At 51.1% G+C, this 21056-nt stretch overlaps 1 protein-coding gene across 2 annotated transcripts in view; it reads right to left on the reverse strand.

Annotated features, from left to right (window-relative positions):
• Nucleotides 1-20759, reverse strand: part of SPOCD1 (SPOC domain containing 1) — a 23726-nt gene extending 2967 nt beyond the window's left edge. The window contains exons 1-12 of one of the 2 annotated variants that reach the window (XM_040467710.1): nt 19308-20759; nt 8415-8456; nt 7248-7424; nt 6545-6586; nt 6361-6421; nt 5990-6080; nt 5090-5249; nt 4856-4972; nt 3204-3329; nt 945-1077; nt 565-715; nt 124-259 (exon numbers count right to left, since the gene is read on the reverse strand). In XM_040467710.1, coding sequence (XP_040323644.1) covers nt 124-259; nt 565-715; nt 945-1077; nt 3204-3329; nt 4856-4972; nt 5090-5249; nt 5990-6080; nt 6361-6421; nt 6545-6586; nt 7248-7424; nt 8415-8456; nt 19308-20648 — 2577 coding nt within the window. In that variant the 5' untranslated portion in view covers nt 20649-20759. The remainder of the gene's footprint in view (nt 1-123; nt 260-564; nt 716-944; nt 1078-3203; nt 3330-4855; nt 4973-5089; nt 5250-5989; nt 6081-6360; nt 6422-6544; nt 6587-7247; nt 7425-8414; nt 8457-19307) is intronic. The other variant, XM_040467716.1, reaches the window with a different exon arrangement.
• Between the last annotated feature and the right edge of the window lie 297 nt (nt 20760-21056).

Raw genomic sequence — 21056 nt, forward strand, 5'->3', positions numbered from 1 at the left:
AAAAGAAAAGAAAAGAAAAGAAAAGAAAAGAAAAGAAAAGAAAAGAAAAAAGAAAGGGGTTGTGGGTAGCTGACCGGGCTGGCCAGGGTGGGAGGGAGACCCTGGAGAGCAGGGCTGGGGTACCATGAGGAGCCGACAGCTGTTTCCAGAGACCAGCTGGGCCTTGGCCCTGAACCGCTTGATGGAGAACATGTCCAGCGCTCCCTCCCAGGGCGGCTGGCTGGGCAGGGCCTTTGTGGGCCCGGCAGGCATCTGGAGCCTAGAGAGAGGGACAGAGAGACAGGGCCAGGCAGAGCAGGTTATCAGGACCTCCCTCAGCATCTCCCTACTTTTCAGAGAAGGTCCTGTGTTCCCAGTGTGTATGCTGGAACACCAGTCCAAGCACGGCCTGGTGAGGGGGAACCGGCAGACTGCAGCGACTGGTTCCAATGTACCGATGAGGAAACAGCCCCACAGCGGAAGCAGGATTTGCCCAAGGCCATAGACAAAGAAAAGTTCACGCCGTGTCTGCCTCCCCAGCAGGTGGCCTCCCCCACTGACCCTCTCCCACCCCCCGCCCCACACCTGTCCTGGAGCTGTGTGGGAGGCTTCTCCCTGGTTTGGGGCATCGCTGGAGAGGACACCAGGGTTGGGCTTGGGGTTCTCTGGAAGACACTGTCCCCTATCCTCCCAGTGGCTTTGAAGGAGGCTGGCAGTTCACACGAGGGCTTCCAGTCTACAAAGAACAGAGGCAGAAGCTGAAACAGGAACAGGCAGCTAGATGAAGCCAGGCCAGGGCTTTAGAACCAGGCTTTGACCCAGGTTCTCTTCGAGGTGACCTGGGACACAGATATGCCCACCCTGCCACCTTCTCCCCAGGCCATGAATCCCTGCTGCTGCTGAGCCCCACACTCAGCCCCAGCCTGCCCACCACCCCTGCACCCATCCCGCGCCCCCGCCCCAACCCATGCAGATGCGGCAGCTGGGGTCCAGGAAATGGTGCTCATGCTGCTCCGTGGTGTCCTCGTACTGCTCCGTGGTGTCCTTTGACGTGGCAGGCAGGGCCAGTGGGCTACTGTCTACGGACACCATGGGTCCCTAGGAGGCACAGCGGGAGAGAAGGGTGGGCTGGGAAGGCGCTAAGGAAGTCAGCAGCTCTCCAGGACCAGGGAGCCTCAGGGATAGGGTTTCATTTTTCCAAATAAGACGTTCTTTTACCATAAAGGTACTAAGAACTTGTTAAAGAAAATATAGAAAATTCGAAAATTACCAAAAAAAAAAAAAAAAAATCACCTCTTGTCCCACTCGTCAATGACAGTAATTGGTATTCTGGGTATTCCTTGTAACAGTTTTTCTATACCCAGGGCTTTGGGGGTTCTTTGACTAAAATAGCTGGGATCAAATATTCAACCTGTATTCTCACCGTGCCACGAATGATCGCACAGGCGCCTGCCACGCACACACGGACCATACACACCGTGGACCGTCGTGTACACATCTCCTCTGTCGCTGGATGGTGGGATCATTCCCAGATCCTCACCATTGCTAACAGTACTGAGGACATCCTTATGCAGAAAGTATTTTCCTAAACTTTCAACCATGTCCTCAGGACAAGGTTTTAGAAGCAGAGGACAGAATCAGGGAGAATAAACATTTTAAAGGCTTTCGATGCCCACTGCCGAATCACCTTTGTCCCTCATAATAGAAATGGCTTTTTAAAAAAAACATTGCTTTGGGGGCACCTGGGTGGCTCAGTGACTTCAGCGGCCGACTTCAGCTCAGGTCATGACCTCATGGTTGGTGGGTTTGAGCCCCCCATCTGAGCTGTCTGTGCTGACAGCTCAGAGCCTGGAGCCTGCTTCAGATTCTCTCTCTCTCTCTCTCTCTCTCTCTCTCTCTCTCTGCCCTCTCCCTGCTCACTCACTGTCTCTCAAAAAAATGAAAACATTAAAAAAAATTTTTTTAAAGCACAAATATTGCTTTAGGAAGATTTTTAAAGATTTTTTTAAACTCTATTCTTGCCTTATAAACCACCTCCAGAGTTGCACCAAGGCACAGGCTTTGGAGTCGGGCAGCTTCAGATCACAGCCCCCCGTGACCAACTAGAGTGACCCCATGACCAACTAAGTGACCCTGGGCAAAGGGCTTCAGGGTCCTCATCCAGGAAACTGGCATCACCTACCCTGTGGGTCACTGTGAGATCTGAATGAGGCTCTGTTTGTAAAACGGGCACTTAGCAGGTGCTCGATAAGGAGTAAGATGTGATTCTGTGTTATTCTCCCCACCCCTACTCTGCCTCTGTCTCCCTAGCGAGCACTTCTTTCTGGGTCTTCAGTTCCTACCTCTATGCTTGGGTTCAATTTACTTAGAAAGCACAGGCTGGTTTGGGTTGGGGACTCCTTCCTGCACAGGCCGCAGTTCTGGAGGCTGGCCTGGTTATCGGTTTGCAGCGGGTGGGGGAGCGGGAGTTTTCATCTGTCATGTTCACTGCCATTTCCCCCATGAACAAGGCTCAAGGGGCCTGCGCTGTCCATCCTGGACACGTAGCTGATTAGAGTCGGGTGAACATCTGACCCACCGAACACCCAAGCAGAGCCACAGGGGCCTCCCGAGAGTGACTGAACTAAGCCAGGGGGGCGTTCTGATCGTCTGTGGGAGCTGAGCTGATGAGTTCACTGATTTCAGGGCTGCCGAGCCACCATGTCGGGCCCCACGCAAGATGGAGGGGCAGAAGGGAGGAAGGACAGGATGGTCACGAGGACGGAGCGGATCCCCGGTGACAAGAGGGGCTCCAGATGGGTCTCTGCCTGCCCGGAGCACTGCTAAGCCCTGCCACGCCACCGGAGAGAGCAGGGCTCTGTCCTCCGAGAACAGTCCGAGAACAGCCACTGCCTCAGGGCAGCCCTCCTGTTTCCCAACCAGAGACCTGGTGGGAATGGCTGAAGTTGGGAGAAGCTGCAGTGATAAGACTTAACCACCACTCGCGTGGGGCGCCCTGGCGTTAGGCCGGAAGGAGGGGACCGGCGCCGAGAAGGCCCGGACAGGCCATGCCAACAGGTCAGTTCCACCCCGCGGAACTGCGGTAGCGACCATTGCCTCGCTCATCAAGCGGACCCTGGGCCTCACGGTCATCAGGTGACTTGCTCAAGGCCACCCAGCTGCTGAGGTGAGCAGTGGGACCCTGGGCACGAGCCCCATCAGTGCCAGGTCAGGCTGTCGCTTACCATCAGATCCTCCAGGGTCAGCGTCTGGTCCCCGTCCCGCGGGATCTCGACTTCACCCTTGTGGGTCAGTTTGAACGCCGGGAGGCTGCACAGCTTCTTCTGTTGCTGCTCAATGATCTCCAGGCCCTGGTGGGGGCCAAGCCGCCCAAACTCAGCCAGGCCAGGAGGTCTCAGGCCCCCAAGATATTCATACTCCTCCCACATGGCCCCTCTTCTGTGGGTCCTCTTCCTCTCCCTCACAGTTCTGCTTCCACTATCCCCCTTCCCTAACAAGCCCTCTACCCTCAGCCCTACTGCTCCCATATTCCACTCAGCCACCCTCCAAACTCAAGCCCTGCCTCCTCCAGCAAGCCTTCCTGAACTTCACCTCCTCCTACAAGTCAGTTCTGCCTCCCACCGGACCCCAGCTTCTGTCCTGGGAAGAGTACAGTGCAGTCCAAGAGTGCAGGCTCTGGAGCACCAGCTGGATCGTTACTAGAAACCCTCAAGGCAATCTGGTGCTGGGCAAGCACTTCACTGCTCTGAGCCTCGACTTCTCTGTTTTCTAGGAATTAAATTAAGAGCATTAGGTTAAACAGTGTATGCAGAATGCTCGGCTGGAGCCAAGCTCACAGTAAATGCTGCCTGTCATTCTTATGGCTGATCAATATCATGCTATCTGAAATGTTTCCTGGAAGCCTGGAGGAGGTCTCATCCTCCCTGGCAGGGCTGGCTTCATGGGCGAGGGCTCCATGCTGTTGCACGCGGTGCTGCACTTCATTGGGGTCCCATATGTCATGCGGCCACCATCTTGAAATTCTTAATAGTTGTTGAGCAAAAGGCCACATGCTTTTGTTTTGGACTGCACCCTATAAGTTACGTAGCTGTTCTGCTCCTGGTCCCCCACAGGCTCCTACACAAAAGCTCAGCCTACAGTGGACAGAGTCACCTAGTGGATTCTAGGTGAATCTAATCAGCCCAGTGTCTTCCAGAACAGGGGCCTCAGCACCCCACTCCACCCCACTGGCCTACTCCCTAGATCAGCCCCCTCTCTTTCATGGGCCACCAGCAAGCATTGTGCAAACATTCCCCAAAGCCGACTCAGTGCCCACACCTTCCAGGTCCCTGAGCAGCCCCCAGGAAGGGAGAGAGACACAGACACAAGGTATACGGGGACATGACTGTGAAGCGTGAGGGCTGTGGGGTCCCTCGCCCAGCCTGAGGCACCAAGAAGACTTCCAGCCTTTTCGAGGGCTTCTGAGGCTGAGATGGAAACAGAGGAACCCCAAGGGGTCTACCCCATCTATGCTGGATGACAATCCTGGATTCCAGACTTCAGACCATCATCCCCAGTACCCTCACCCCTGCCCCCAGCTTCACAGAAAAGCAAGTGGAAGATGACACCTCTCAGGGTGTCACCTCTCTCAAAGCTTTCCACCCCAACCCCTTTCCATTTCTGCCTCTTTTTTTTTTTTTTTTTTTTTGGTGGACAGAGTCTCTGTGACTTTCTCCCTGCTGCCCGCTCTTTCTTTCCACTTCCTCCTTTCTGTTTCTGTCTGTCTCGTGCTCCCCATATCTCATTCACTGTCCACCTCCTCACTGTCTCTGTCCTGCTACATCCTCTCTCCGTGTCCCTCCCACATCACCTACCCTGACTTGACCCAGCGGCTCACCCTTTTCTCCTCCTGGTCCCGCCAGCGGGCCAGCTCTTGGGGGGCCAGCTGGGTTGAGCTCAGCCGCACCAGGCCGTGGGGGGTGACATCGCCCTGAAGCACTTTGAGAAACAGGTCCTGCAGGGGCAGGTGGGGGGGGCTGCACCACACTGCTCCGGAAGCCCCCACCCCAACATCCCGCCAGGGCTTCCGGCCTCCGAGGGAGGGTGTGGCCTAGCCCAAAGTGCAGCTCACCGGATTGCGGGGGTCACGCAGGTTGAACAGCAGGCTGCGGTACTTGGTCTTGTAGCGGCAGTTGGTGGCTTGTGTCAGGTCGAAGAGGGCTGCCTCAATGTCAGCAGCGATGCCCCCCACTGCCTCCTCACTCAGCACCAGGTCTGGGAGCTCCCAGAGGCTGTGGGAGGGCAAGGGTGGGGCCATGACTCTGAGCCGGTGAGGAGAGTATGGAGCAGGGTCTGGACCGACTGCGCTTTCTATCCTGGGCATTTTCCTATATATACACACATTTATTCTCACCCCAACTTCGTGAGGAAGCAGTGTTATCATTCTGCACTTACACATGGGGTGAGTGAGGCTCAGAGAACATAAGCGGCTTGCCCAAGGCCACACGATCAGTGGCAAAGCAAGATCTGACTGCTCAGCCCGAGCTCCATCATTGGCCAGTGGAACTGGGATGGAGAAAGCCTGGGGAGAAGGGTAGAGCATCAGTCAGGCAGGGGACAGAGCCCTGGCCCTGAATATAACACGGACTCTGCCACTGACTTGCTGTGTGGCCTTGGCAAAGTTCTACCTTCTCTGAGCCTTGGTCTCACCGTTGTAAATGAGAGCTCCGGGCTCAGATCTGAGATGCTCCCAACAAAGGCTCACCGCATCTGGAAGCATTTGCTGTGGGTGACAAGCGCAAGGACATGAGCAGCAGCAGTGGTTTCATGGGAGAGCATGACCCTGAAGCCAGAGAGACTCGCGTTCAAATGTCAGCTCTCCACCGGCTCGCTGTGTGGGCAAGTGACCTCATGGCTACAAAAGGGGGTTAGTCATACATTCAGAAGCCCTGACAACATGGCATGGCCCTGGGAGGTGAGGACAACTGTGAGGATATCATGGAAGTCAGGGGAGCGGGGAGCGAGGCCTTACCGACTCCACAGCACCTCCCGCATGGCGTGGACCACAGTGCCCCGTACCCCGATATCCAGGGATAGCTTCTCCTGTTGGGGCTGAAGCTGAGCTGTGGGGAAAGAGAGTCACGGACTCCCGTGGGATTCTTAGGAGCAAGGGGAGGGAGCGACTCGATGCTCAGTCTCAGGGACCTGAGATGTCTGGGATCCAGCCCCAGGCAGCCAGTCCTCTGGTGGAGGACTCAGGTTGATGGGAGCAGGGGCAGGGGTGAGAGGGACGAGTCCTAGCAGGGGCTGGGGCTCATGCCAGGAAGCTGGGCATGAGGCCCCGCCACACCCCAGCAGGTCCCTAGAAGACCAGCTGCTGCTAAGGCCTCCATGGCCCCTCACCTGAGTCCTCCCTCCAGTCTGGTTCAACAGGCTCCTCCTCTTCGGGCTCCCCTGGGCCGCCCTGGAGGGGAGGGGAGAGGAACTGAGGCCACACTCTGGGAGCAGCCTCCCGGCACCAGGGGGCCACTGCTCCCCCAGCCACCTCCCCACCTTCTCCCCAGTGGGCAGGAGAAGCAGCACTCACCCCAGGCCATTCGGCACAGGCCTCCTGAACAGGAGCCCCTTCCTGCAAGAGAAAAGGGGATATGGAGAAGTGTGGGGGGGGCCCTGAGGGGAAAGGAACGACTCATCAGATGGCAGAAGAGGTCAGAGGCCACCAGAAGCCCATGCTGTCCCTCCTGAGGGTGGGGGCTAGACGACCTTACCCGCCGGCCGGCCAGGAACAAAGGTCAGTGACTGCCCCCTCTCCAGATGCCCTGGAGGCTCAGCCCCCACCCCGGCTCCCGTCAAGGTCCTGAATTCAGCTGTGCGGGAGAAAGCGCACACAGGCCCCACTAGCCAGCCAAGTGAGGGTCTCACCTGTCTCCGGCTAGTATGTTCTGTGTGACCACAAGCAAGTCACCCCATGTGTGTGGGAGGCAGTGACATCTCTGTGAAGCAGGGAGAAAAATCTCAGCAGGGAGTAGGGAGCATTGCCTGTGTAAAGAACCTGTTCTGGGGCGCCCGGGGGCTCCGTCGGTTAAGCGTCTGACTTCAGCTCAGGTCACCATCTCGCGTGTCCGTGAGCTCGAGCCCCACGTCCAGCTCTGTGCTGACAGCTCGGAGCCTGAAGCCTGCTTCGGATCCTCTGTCTCCCTCTCTCTCTGCCCCTAACCCACTCATATTCTGTCTCTCAAAAATAAATAAACGTTAAGAAAAAGAAAAAGAAAAAAGAACCTGTTCTGTACCTGGCATCCAGTGGGGCCTCGGGCCACGGGCCTTTCCTTCCTTCTGGACCTCTGGACAGGTGATACCGAGCTGGCCTCCATCATGTTCTCCAGAACCTCCAGCTTTGGATGCTGTGGCTCCCCTGCCTGGCCACAGCTGATGGCCCCCAGGAGGTGGACCACTGCCCCGGATCCAAGCTGCGGGGGTGGAAAAGCACTTCAGAACTGAGCAGCGCAGGCCCTTCGGAGGGCCCGTTTCACACTGTCACTCTCCCCTATGGCACCGTAAGCCAACACGAGGACAGAGAATATGTATGTCCTGGGCCCGATGCCTAGAAAAGGCCTGACACAAAGTAGCATTCAAGAAATGTTTTGGGGCGCCTGGGTGGCACAGTCGGTTAAGCGTCCGACTTCAGCCGGGTCACGATCTCGCGGTCCGTGGGTTCGAGCCCCGCGTCGGGCTCTGGGCTGATGGCTCAGAGCCTGGAGCCTGTTTCCGATTCTGTGTCTCCCTCTCTCTCTGCCCCTCCCCCGTTCATGCTCTGTCTCTCTCTGTCCCAAAAATAAATAAACGTTGAAAAAAAAAATAAGAAATGTTTTGCTGACTGCATGGCCTCTGTCCCAGGAGAGGAGCCTGTCTTCATTCTTATCCTTTCACCTTCCCTCCTCAGCCCCAGCCCTTTATGAGTATCTCAAGGTGCAAAATGGATTTGGGGCTTCTTATGAGCTGTAGAATCTATCCTGTTCCCCTTTTTACTTTGGCTGCCAGGAAGCTCAGCATTAACTTTGGGTCCAGCAGCTGTACCTTTCCGGGATTGGTAGATAGTAGAGGTTGTCATACCAAGATTTCTCCTTCTCTTTCCCCTTTTCTTTCTTACTTTGGGCTTTTATTCCATTACAAGTATGTTTGATTTCTTCTAATCTATTGCAAACCATGGAGAACTATTGTAAGAGCAGATGTGTCTGAAATCTAATCTTTGAATGAATGATCACGAATGGTCAGGTTCCAAAGCGTGGGGAAACTGGAAGTCTGAGGTTCAGCATCGTAGGGAAAGGGGAGTGCTACAAGGCTCTGGAGGACAGCAGGCCAGGGGGGCTGGGATTGCCTCTAGTGTGGAGGATCCCTCCCACCCCACCGAATGTGAGGAGAGGGAGGAGGAAGAGCAGAAATAAAAAGGAAAAACCTACGTAACACACATGCTTCACCCCATGGGGCATTTTCATTTCCTCCTTGGAGAGAAAGGATGCAGAGATTAGGATTCAGAGGACCAGTGACCCCACTGCAGATAATTCACAAGAAGACACTCACACAAAGGTGTGAAAGATGTTCAGTGTTCGCCGGATTAGCAAAAAAACAAACAAAAACCCCGAATGAGTACCCTCCAATGTCCATCAAAGGGGGAATGGTTAAGAAACCGTGATACAGCATACTATGGATTCGAAGTGGCCATTACAAAGAGTGAGTCATGGGCGCCTGGATGGCTCAGTCGGTTAAGCATCCGACTTCAGCTCAAATCATGATCTCATGGTTCGTGAGTTCAAGCCTTGCATCATGCTCTCTGCTGTACAGAGCCTGCTTCGGATCCTCGGACCCCCTCTCTCTCTGCCCCTCCCCTTGTGCACACGCTCTCTCTCTCTCTCTCTCTCAAAAATAAACATTAAAGGGGCGCCTGAGTGGCTCAGTTGGTTAAGGGTCCGACTTCGGCTCAGGTCATCATCTCACAGTTCGTGGGTTCGAGCCCAGTGTTGGGCTCTGTGCTGAAGGCTGGGAGCCTGGAGCCTGCTTCGGATTCTGTGTCTCCTTCTCTCTCTCCCCCTCTCCCACTTGCACTGTCTCTCTCTGTCTCTCTCAAAAATAAACAAACATTAAAAAAATTAAAACATAAAAATTCAACATTAAAAAAAAGAATGAGTCATAATAAAAACTTCTAATTTTTCGTCAGAGGCTTATAAAGTAGCTGCCCCTGAAGAAAGCACATCACACATGATCTTATTAAGGTCTCAGATCAACACCATGAGGTATGTACTATTTCCATCCCCATTTCACAGATGAGGAAAACTGAGGGTCAGAGAGGATACGAAAAGTCCCACAACTACTAAGCAGCAGAGCGAGGGATTAGAGCCTGTGTCTGTCTAACTCAAGCCCAGGCAATGAACTGCTGCGCTATGTGGACAGCACTGACAGATGTGGAAAGATTCGTGGAAAGATGTCAAGGCATAGAATTTGGAGGAAAAAAAAAATAGGTTACAGAGCAGTATCTGTTATATAAGCCCATTTATGTAAATACATATTTATAGACGCATAATGGAGGTTATCTCTGGGGAACGAAATTCCAGAGGGACTTTCACTTTCTGCTTGTAGACACTTGGGTATTTATGTGACTCAAAACGAGCACGTATTTCTTTTATAACCAGAAACATATTTTTTAAATATAAAAGCAAGTTTAGAACAATGCGTGTAGTGTGCTCCCATTTGCGTTAAAAGCGAAAGAATTTTTAAATTTGTGTTTGCTTGAATCCGCATAAAATATCTCTGGAAGTATCCACAAACCTAAAAACAGAGGCTGCCGGTAGGAAAGGGACAGGGAGCTGAAAAGGAGACTTTTCACTTTTTTTTTTTTTTTTTTTAACCATGGGAATGAATCAGCCTTTCAAAAAAGTAAATTAGAAAAAGGGGGAGGGGGGAAACGGGACATCTGGGAAGGAAAGCAGGAAAGATATTGAGAACAGTCCTCCCTGGCCTAAAACTTTTTGACTGGCCCCTGTCTCAGGGGTCTGTACACCCGCATACTAGGCTCCAGAACAGGCAGCTGAATCCGACCAGCAAAGAACTTTAGATACTGGATTTATCAGACTAGAATACAAAATACATGCAATACGTTTAACAAAAGAAGGAGTCAAATATATGAGGGAAGGGTAAAACAATATCAAACAATAACCAAGCAGATTTGGTTGGAAACCAAACACAACTTCTGGAAATAAAAACATAATAACCGTCAGAATTTAAGACTCACTCAGTATCTAGATGGGGCGCCTGGGTGGCTCAGTCGGTTAAGCGTCTGACTCTTGATTTCAGCTGAGGTCATGATCTCACGGTTCGTGGGTTTGAGCCCCAATGGGGCTTTGTGCTGACAGCCTAGAGCCTGCTTGGGATTCTCCCTCTCCCTCTGCCCCTGCCTCACTCAAGTGCTCTCTCTCTCTCTCTCTCTCAAAATAAATAAACATTTTTTAAAAACCCAACTCATGGGGCGCCTGGGTGACTGAGTCAGTTAAGTGTCCAACTCTTGGTTTCAGCTCAGGTCATGGTCTCATAGCTTCATGGGTTCGAGCTCCGCATCAGGCTCTGCACTGACACCATGGAGTCTGCTTGGAATGCTCTCTCTCCCTCTCTCTCTGCCCCTCCCCCACTCACGCTCTCTCTCAAAGTGAATGCATAAACTTAAAAAAAATTTTAGGGGCGCTTGGGTGGCTCAGTCGGTTGAGCATCCAACTTCGGCTCAGGTCATGATCCCGCCGTTCGTGCGCTGACAGCTCAGAGCCTGGAGCCTGCTTCAGATTCCGTGTCTTCCTCTCTCTCTGCCCCTCCCCTGCTCACACACACCCTCTCTCTCTCTCTCTCTCTCTCTCTCTCTCTCTCTCTGACATAAATAAACATTAAAAAAAAATTTTTTTAACCCAAGTCATTAAGCTCACTACAGTAATAGATTAGAGAATAAAAATCATATGATTATCTCAAAAAATGCCGAAAACATATTTGGTCAAATGTACTGTCCATTCAGAATAATGAGCAAACCAGCAATAGAAGGGAGCTTCCTTAACTTGATAAAGGGCATGTTATATAAACACATGGCAAACATACTCTGGTGAGATGACCACATTTCCTGGAAAGTCCAGAACAACACAAGGGTCCCTATTAGCATCACTTCTTTCCAACATTACATTTCTTCTTGAAAAGATTTTTATTTTGTAATTTTTTTTTTTACCATTTTATTTTTAAGGAACCTCTACACCCAACGTGGGGCTCGAACTTACAACCCCGAGATCAAGAGCTACACACTCCACCAACTGAGCCAGCCAGGCACCCCTAAAAATTTTTTTTTAATATATCACAAGTGAAATAATAGATAAATTAGAAAATTAAGAATTTCTCCAGCAATTCTATCTCCCTTCAATCCCACTTTGATTCAACTGCCACTTCTCAGCAGAGTAGACACAGAAGAATTGAAAGCACAGACTTGAACAGATATTTGTTCCTAGCAGCATTATTCACAATAGCTGCAAGGTAGAAACCACCCAAGTGTCCACGGACAGATAAACAGATAAACAAGATGTACTCCAGGCAAGACAACGGAATATTATTCAGCCTTAGGAAGGGATGGAATTCTGATACATGCTTACAGCATGAAGCTTGAAGACATTATGCTAAGTGAAATAAACCAGTCACAAAAGGACAAGTATTGTACAATTCCATTCATATGAGGTACCAACAATAGCCAAATTCATAGAGACGGAAAGTAGAACACTGGTTATCAGGGGCTGGGGGAAGAAGGGAATGGGGAGTCATTACTTAATGGATACAGAATTTCAGTTTGGGAAGATGAAAAAAGTTCCGGGGATGGATGGTGGTACTGACAGCACAACAGTGTGAATGTAACTCAAAGCCACTGCGCTGTATACGTAGATATGGTTAAAATGCTACATTTTACTAAAATGAAACAAATTTTAAATAATGAAGAATTTCTGTCCATCAACAGATACTATAAGGCAAGCAAAATGTGAGCAATATTTTGGAAGGATACAGAACATAGAACTGACAAAAGGATAGTATCCAAAATATATCAAGAACTCCTACGGATCAAAAAGGAAAAGTTAGGGGCGCCTGGGGGGCTGAGTCGGTTGAGCGTCCGACTTCGGCTCAGGTCATGATCTCACGGTTTGTGAGTTCGAGCCCCGTGTCGGGCTCTGTGCTCACAGCTCAGAGCCTGGAGCCTGCTTCAGATTCTGTGTGTGTGTGTGTGTGTGTGTGTGTATGTCTCTCTCTCTCTCTCTCTGCCCCTCCCCACTTGTGCTGTGTCTCTCTCCGTCTCTCAAAAATAAATAAAAAAAATTTTTTAAAAATTTTTTATAGACGAAGTATGGAAACAGCCCAAATGTCCATTGATGGGTGAATGGATAAAGAAGATGTGTTTGTATTACTCGGCAATCAAAAAGAATGAAATCTTGCCATTTGCAACTACGTGGATGGAACTGTAGGGTATTATGCTAAGTGAAATTAGTCAGTCTGAGAAAGACAAAAATCATATGACTTCACTCATATGAGGACTTTAAGACACAGAACAGATGAACACAAGGGAAGGGAAGCAAAAATAATATAAAAACAGGGAGGGAGACAAAAGAGAAGAGACTCATAAATATGGAGAACAAACAGAGGGTTGTGGGAGGGGGGATGGGCTAAATGGGTCAGGGGCATTAAGGAATCTACTCCTGAAATCATTGTTGCACTATATGCTAATTAATTTGGATGTAAATTCAAAAAATAAAATTAAAATAAAAAAATAGAATCACAGAGATATAAGTACAGAGATTGTATCAGAGAATAAAAAGAGAAGAGGCAAGGAGAATACATTGGAGGCAGTAGTAGAAAGGGGGCAAGTGACTTTTACCAGGTTTCTGATGGGAGTTTGGGATGCTATGGTTCATCCTGATGGAATTATCCAGGGGATCTGTGGCTCTTGGGATCTGTCTGGGCTAGACTTAAAGATTCAGGGGCGATGTATTCTCCCAACTAGAGCACTCGCGTAAAAGTTCTGCCATAATAGAGTTTGACAGAGTTAAGAAGTATAATCCCACCATATGTTACCAAGAAATCTTACTGGGCCTCACTGTTCTATCTTTATTCTTCTTTTCCTTCTTCCTTTTATTTTTTCTTTTAACAAATCACTTTGAGGGGCACCCGAGTGACTCAGTCAGTTAAGCGTTTTAACTTCAGCTCAGGTCACGATCTCACGGGTTGTGGGTTCAAGCCCCGCGTCGGGATCTGTGCTGACAGCTTCGGAGCCTGGAGCCTGCTTCAGATTCTCTGTGTGTCTCTCTCTCCCTCCCCTGCTTGTGCTCTCTATCTCAAAAATAAATAAATATTTAAAAATTTTTTAAAAAATTTTTTTAAGAAACAAAAAAATTTTTGGCAAAGACTTAAGAGGAATGCCCAAAATGTATGTAAAGATTCTCCTTAATATAGGGAAATGAAAATAAAAATTGAAACAACATTGAGACACTAGAGCATATTCCCACGGTGGCAAACATTGAAGTCTGATGATATCAGGTGTTGGTGCAGATTTGGAGCCACTGGAATTTATACACTGCTGGTAGGAGTATAAACCGTTTTAACCACTTTAAAAAACATCTGGCATTGTTTAAGGAAAGTTGAAGACGTGTATACCTTATAACCTAGCAATTCCACTCCCAGGAATATTCCATGGAGATACTCTTTTTTTTTTTTTTTCAACGTTTATTTATTTTTGGGACAGAGAGAGACAGAGCATGAACGGGGGAGGGGCAGAGAGAGAGAGGGAGACACAGAATCGGAAGCAGGCTCCAGGCTCTGAGCCATCAGCCCAGAGCCCGACGCGGGGCTCGAACTCACGGACCGCGAGATCATGACCTGGCTGAAGTCGGACGCTTAACTGACTGCACCACCCAGGCGCCCCTCCACGGAGATACTCTTGCTCGTACGTACCCAGAAACATACACAGAACTGTTCATCATAGCAGCACCAGATGGAACAGCAAAAAAATTCAAACAACCCAAATGTCCATATGGAGTCAATAAATAAGTCATGGCAATATTCATGCAATGGGATACTTGCTGCCAACATCTAGGATCTGTATAATCTCGGGGAAATTGCTTAATCTCTCTGTGGTTCAGTTTTCTTATCAGTAAAACAGGGATAATACCAGTTATCTACTTCACAGGGTTGATGCAAGGTTCTTAGAACAGGGCCTGGAACACAGCACGCTGTCTCTGTCAATGCTGATGTTAAGATTCCCTACGGGCGCCTGGGTGGCTCAGTCGGTTAAGCGTCCGACGTCGGCTCAGGTCACAATCTCGCGGTCGTGAGTTCGAGCCCCGCGTCGGGCTCTGGGCTGATGGCTCAGAGCCTGGAGCCTGTTTCCGATTCTATGTCTCCCTCTCTCTCTGCCCCTCCCCCGTTCATGCTCTGTCTCTCTCTGTCTCAAAAATAAATAAATGTTAAAATAAATAAATAAAGATTCCTTGGCTCATGCCCTGAGAGATCCCTCCCGGGTACTCGACCACACCTAAGCTCCCCACTTCCATTCAAGCAATGCTGTCTTTGCTGATCTCCCCACCTCACTCCTCCCTTCGAGACCCGACCCCATCTACTGCTCCACTCCCGTAACACTCCAAGCTGCCTTCTGCCTGTGTACTTTTTGCCCATGCTCTGCCCTCTTCCTGATATGTCCTTCTTACCCTTCTCTGCCTGCTGAACACTTACTTCCTTTGCCCAGACCCAACTCAGGCAGCCCGGTCCTCCACCCTACCCTACCTCAAACCCTCCCACCCACCATGCCCCAAGGTAGACTCAATTGCCCTCTGGGTATCTAAGGTCTGCCGGGCCTCAGTCCCTACCTCTGGTTACTTGTTCACCACCCCCCATTGGACCATGAGATCCCTGGAGGAGCCCCCCTGCTTGTTAAACAAATTATAATAAAGTCCCATAAAAATCCAAACCCCATAGCCTGGCTCAGAGCACAGGCTCTGGAATCCCACGGGCCTGGATTCAAATACTGGCTCCACCACTTACTTGCTGTGTGACCTTGACTGAGTCACTTAACTTCTCTGAATCCCAAACAGGAGTATTAACACTCATATTTATTTATTGATTGATATTTATTTATCTTTGTTTTTATTTTTTTAAAGGAAACTGGTTTTGGTTTTTTGTTTGTTTTGTTTTAAGGTTTACTTATTTTTGTGAGAGAAAGAGAGAGAGAGAGAGAGAGAGAGAGAGGCAGAGCATGAGGAAGGGAGGGGCAGAGACAGAGAGAGACACAGAATCTGAAGCAGGCTCCAGGCTCTGAGCTATCCGCATAGAGCCTGACGCAGGTCTCGAACCCACAAACTGCAAGATGGTGCCCTGAGCCAAAGTCAGACACTCAGCCGACTGAGCCACCCAGGCACCCCTTAACACTAACTTTTAATGCTGCTGTGAGGATTAAATATGAGATGGTAACATCATGTGAAGTTCCTGGTATGCACGCTCTCACTGGTAAGCACCCAGTAAAAAAAAGAGCTGTTCTTAGGTTACCACCTGCTAGAAAGACAGGCTCCTCTTGCACACATCCTGACACTTGGAAGCTGCAGACAGCGCACCTGAGCCTGGACACCTGGGTGGGACCAGAGGTACCTCCCCGGCTCTGGCGAGCAGAGCAGGGGGGCCCTGGCAAAGCTGCCCTCCCCACATCACCTGCTATTCCATCTGCAAAGCGGCTCCAGACCTCACTGGCCAGGAGCTCAGGACAGAGCCCCAGTATTTCACACCAGAAGAACACAACACAGCCAGCCTCTCATACCTGATTCCCATTTCATAGAGGAAGCCGCTATGACTCAGAGAACAGACATCTCCCATCGCAAGTGACCCTGTAGTGCAAAGCAGAGACTAATCTCGAACCCACCTGTCAGCCCCCAGCGCGAGCCAGGCTGCCTCCAGCAGAAGGTGCTAGGTCACTGCAAGGGTCCCAGACCGGCTGGACTCTCTGCCCACGCTTGCCCGCACCCCACTCAGCCCTGACCTCAGCCACCCATCCGTCCCTGTCACAGCCCCCTCTCAATTCTTGGCCTGAAGCTGGGAACCAGTTGCCATAGCAACGGGTTGTTTGGGAAGCTGTCCGGCTGAGTCAAGGATGGGGCCCAGAGGGGGAGGCAGCTGTGGGCTGCTTCCGGTCAAGGCAGGTGGGCACCTGGCGCCACCACAGAGCTCAAGCAAGCCCCTCAAAACGCTTCAGGCCCCGGAATCCTAATTCTGGGCATGTGGCCCAAATAAATCACCTGAAATGGGGAGAAACCAGATGCACAGGGACGTTCACCCCAGCATGGCTTAGAACAGCACAGCACTGTATATGTCAATGATAGGTAACATTTTGGAGTGTTTGCCTTGTACCAGGCACTGTGCTAAATGCCAAACACGTGTCACCTCATTTGCTCCTCACCGCCACCCTATCAGGTAAGTACTTTTAACACCCCCCCCCCCCCCGCTTTTGCGGATGAGGAAATAATGCTCAGAGAGGTGAAGCCACTTCCCTAGGTCGTTCGGACAGTGGCAAAGCCAGGACGGAACGCCAGCCTGTCAGCATCCAGGCTCCATACTCTTAACTACACGACGGCAGTCGGAAATGAGAAAAGGAAGTCCCAGCCCATCCTCTGGTCACACCAGCGCCTGTGGCTGTGACAAATATGTCTGCAGCCTGCTAGGATACAGGGCTCAGGGAAAGCACAGATTCGACAGAACAATACGTACCGACTTGGAAAGATCTCCAAACGCTATAATGCTTGAAAAATAAACAAAGTACAAATCCCAGAACAATGAAGCATAGTATGAGCTTATTTATATGTGTGTAATAGATAGATGTAGATGTTCATAAAAGGACACTGGGGGGGGGGGGACGACTCCAACCGTTAACAGCGATTATCCTCTTTCTGTGTTAACAAATTAATTGTGAAAAAAAATTTTTTTTCTTTAAGTAAGCTCTACACCCAACGTGGGGCTTGGACTCACGACCCCGAGATCAAGAGTCGCCTGCTCTACCAACCGAGCCAACGAGGCAGCCCCACTGTGAACATTTTTTTAAATACCAAAAAAGCCGAGTTATACATCGGACATGTGATCCCGTTTCTAGGTAAAGACAAGATATGTATGCACAGGAAAAAGACGAGAGGAAGGACATCCCAAAAAGTTGGCATCGTGGTTTTTTTTTTCTTATCTTCTATGATAAACACATGCGTTTTTTTATTAAAAATTGTTTTTTGGGGCGCCTGGGTGGCTCAATCGGTTAAGCGGCCGACTTCACCTCAGGTCATGATCTCACGGTCCGTGAGTTCAAGCCCCATGTCGGGCTCTGTGCTGACAGCTCAGAGCCTGGAGCCTGTTTCAGATTCTGTGTCTCCCTCTCTCTGACCCTACCCCGTTCATGCTCTGTCTCTCTCTGTCCCAAAAATAAATAAACGTTAAAAAAAAAATTGTTTTTGAGCGATGTTTACAAAAACAAGGTAATAGCATTCTAGTGCAATTGTAATACCAAATAGTGGTATATCACACAGCAGCTCATGTGCTCCTATCCCAGTTTTCCTAATTTGCTGTTTGGCCCTGAACTAGTCATTTCACCTCTCCGAGCCTCAGTGTCCACATCAATAAAATGGGTATACATCAACAGCCCCTACCTCATAGCGTTGTTAAGAAGATAAAGTGCTTAGGGGCGCCTGGGTGGCGCAGTCGGTTAAGCGTCCGACTTCAGCCAGGTCATGATCTTGCGGTCCGTGAGTTCGAGCCCCGCGTCGGGCTCTGGGCTGATGGCTCGGAGCCTGGAGCCTGTTTCCGATTCTGTGTCTCCCTCTCTCTCTGCCCCTCCCCCGTTCATGCTCTGTCTCTCTCTGTCCCAAAAATAAATAAACGTTGAAAAAAAAAATTAAAAAAAAAAAAAGACGACGACGACAAAGTGCTTACCAGCACATGGTAAGCAGGCCCGATACCATGATGCCGACAGGGAAGCTGCACAAACAGGCAGTATGGTGAGCTCTCAGGGTTTATACACTGGCTACGTCAATTACCAGAGGGGTGATCTTGGGCCAGTTACCTTACCTCTCTAGGCATCATGGGAATATTAAATCAAAAGTACCTACAACACATAATACATATTCAATGAATGTGATAAAACTTCCACTATGTAAGAAATATACACCAAAACCAGGAGCGTCACCTTCTGCCTTTGGTGTAGAAACATGTTAGCTATGATTATTAATAAAATAACGATTATTCTAATTAAAGAGCAATGGAGACAGAAGCAGTGAATACGAGGGGAAATGGCTGGGCATCGACTCTCTCACTGTGTGAGATTGGAGGAGTTTGTTAACTGCCCCGAGCCTCAGTTTCCCCATCTGGAAACATGTAGCTAATGCCCATCTTTTAGGGTTATCGTTAACACTAAAGCAAACGCAAATTTACTTTGTGCCTTACGCTGTGCTAGGCGCATTATTTTCCACCATCATCTCACGTAATTCTTAGAACAACCCCTATTAAATTGGAACTACTGGGGCACCTGGGTGGCTCAGTCGGTTGAGCATCCGACTTCAACCCAGGTCATGATCTCCTGGTCTGTGAGTTCGAGCCCCGTGTCGGGCTCTGTGCTGACAGCTCAGAGCCTGGAGCCTGCTTCCGATTCTGTGTCTCCCCCTCTCTCTGCCCCTCCACCACTCATGCTCTGTCTGTCTCTCTCAAAAACTAAACATAAAAAAAACACATTTAGGGGGCGCCTGGGTGGCGCAGTCGGTTAAGCGTCCGACTTCAGCCAGGTCACGATCTCGCGGTCCGTGAGTTCGAGCCCCGCGTCGGGCTCTGGGCTGATGGCTCAGAGCCTGGTGCCTGTTTCTGATTCTGTGTCTCCCTCTCTCTCTGCCCCTCCCCCGTTCATGCTCTGTCTCTCTCTGTCCCAAAAATAAATAAATAAATGTTAAAAAAAATTTTTTTTTTAAATACATTTAATTAGAACTACTATCCCCTTTTTACAGACGAGGAATCTTCAGCTAAAAAATATTCCAAGGCTACTCAGCTAGGAAGTGGACAGAGGCAAGATTTAAACCCAGGACTCACCAACTGCAAAAGATGTCAGCAAATGTAGTTCATCTTCTCTTTCCTGACATGGTGGGTCTCAGTTTACTCATATATAAAATGGGCGTGAAGGATAATGTCCATTAAGAACCTCTGTAGCTTACCTCTATTAAACTCCACCGCTAAGCATGGTGTGTTAAGACTGGCCAAGCCCTTCCTATTCCAACCTCTCAGACTCAACTTACCAGTTTGGGGAAGCTTCCTGGGCTGGATTCCTCTGGCTGGTCCCAGCTGGAGTTGTCTGTGCCCTGGTGCTGGGCATGGGGCACTGAGCCCCTCCTCAACCTCCTAGCATACTTGGATCTTCTCTGCCCCACGGATGGGCCTGAGCGAGCTTTGCTGGCTGCAGCCTCCAGGAAGCTGGCGGGGGCATCGGCGGGAGCAGGGAGTCCTCGCCCCAGCCTCCCTCTGGACTCTGGCTGAGCCTTGACATCTAGCTCCTCCTGGTTGTGCGAGACAGCAGGCCCGTCATCACAGCCGGCCCCGACTATGTGCTCAGCTTCTTGCCACTCTGAGAGAGCCTTTCCAGGCACTTCCAGGCATAGCACAGAGCTCTGTGGAGGATCCCGGGCAGCTGGCCCGAGGGACAATCCTCCGTCCAGCAGTGGGACCCCGACAGGGTCGGAGGGGCCCACTGGCTGGGCCCCATTCCCCGCAGTGGGCAAATGTTCAAACTTCTCAGTCCCTGAGACACATCCCACACAACTGCCACCTGGATCTCCAGGCCCAGACCCAGTGTCCTTGGGAGAGAGAGGACTGCAAAGGTCTCCCAGGGACTCCCCGTCAGCACCTGGTGGGAGGCCTCCCACACACTGGGGGTTGTCCCCACCAGGGGACCACAAGAAGCCCCCCTCCCCACCCTCTGAGTGGGCCTCCCACTTCCTGTTTTCCTTTCTTGCCCCCACAGGGGCTGGGCCTGGTGAGGACGGCAGGCTCCTTTTGGGGGGCTCCTCTTTGCTGAGGGTGGGGCTTCTCTCATCACGCCCTGGAGAACTCCCACCTCCTCTGGCCTCTCCTGGCCGGGGGCAGCTTGTCTCCTCCAGCCCCGCCAGCCTCTCCCTGCCAACCAAAGCTCTCTCTGGGAGACCCACAGACGTGCCATGAAGATTCCCGGGCCGACTTTCAGCCAAGATGTCGTGCAGAGAAACCTGGAGCCTCTTGGAGGCCCGAGTCCTCCCCTGAGCAGGCACTATGGGCAGCTGGAAGTGGAGCCCAGGGACAGGCACCAAACCCTGGCTTTGTCTCATGGCTTGCAGCTCCAGGACCATCAAGTGGGCCTCCGCCTCCAGGCTGGCCCCAGGAGCACCCCCAGCCTGGGAGCCGGCACCTCGATGGGTTCTTCCCCTCAGGACCCTTTTCCTGCTGCCAGCCCAGACACGGGCCCCAGAGTTCACCCCTGGCACGCGTGGCCTGGGGCCTGACATGGAGCTGGCTTCTTCCACATCCTCCTGGAAAAGCCCACTGCTGTTGAGACTGAGGGCAGGGTCCTCTGTGCTGGAGCCCTCTGCAGCCCCCTCCTGAGACATGTCTGTCCACCTACAGGGGCCCAAAGCAGAACGCAGACCCTGTGAAGAGACAGAGGAGACCCCATCATGCAGTGTCTGGCCGCCAGCCCATTCAGGACACCAGGCCAGGGGGAACCTGGGGGACAGCCTCCCCTCCAGGTGGAGGCCTCGGGGGCCCTGCCGACTCTGAGGCCTGGCGGCCACAGTGAGACAGCACCCAGCGATATAAGCACCCCAGCAGGGCCTGGAGCCCCAGGTGAGGGAGGGGAGGCCCGCCAGCAAACCGGGTTGAGCGACAGCGACGCTCGCTGCAGGGCTTCCCATCTCCGAGAGTTCACGCTTTTGCTTAACGGGGCTGGAGTGATAAAAGTGCCATTTCTTAATCACCTACTACGTGCCTAATTTCATTTCATGCCGGCAGCCACAGGT

The sequence above is a fragment of the Herpailurus yagouaroundi genome, unplaced genomic scaffold (genome assembly GCF_014898765.1).
Source record: "Herpailurus yagouaroundi ecotype Mexico unplaced genomic scaffold, PumYag 77, whole genome shotgun sequence".
Lineage (NCBI taxonomy): Eukaryota > Metazoa > Chordata > Mammalia > Carnivora > Felidae > Herpailurus > Herpailurus yagouaroundi.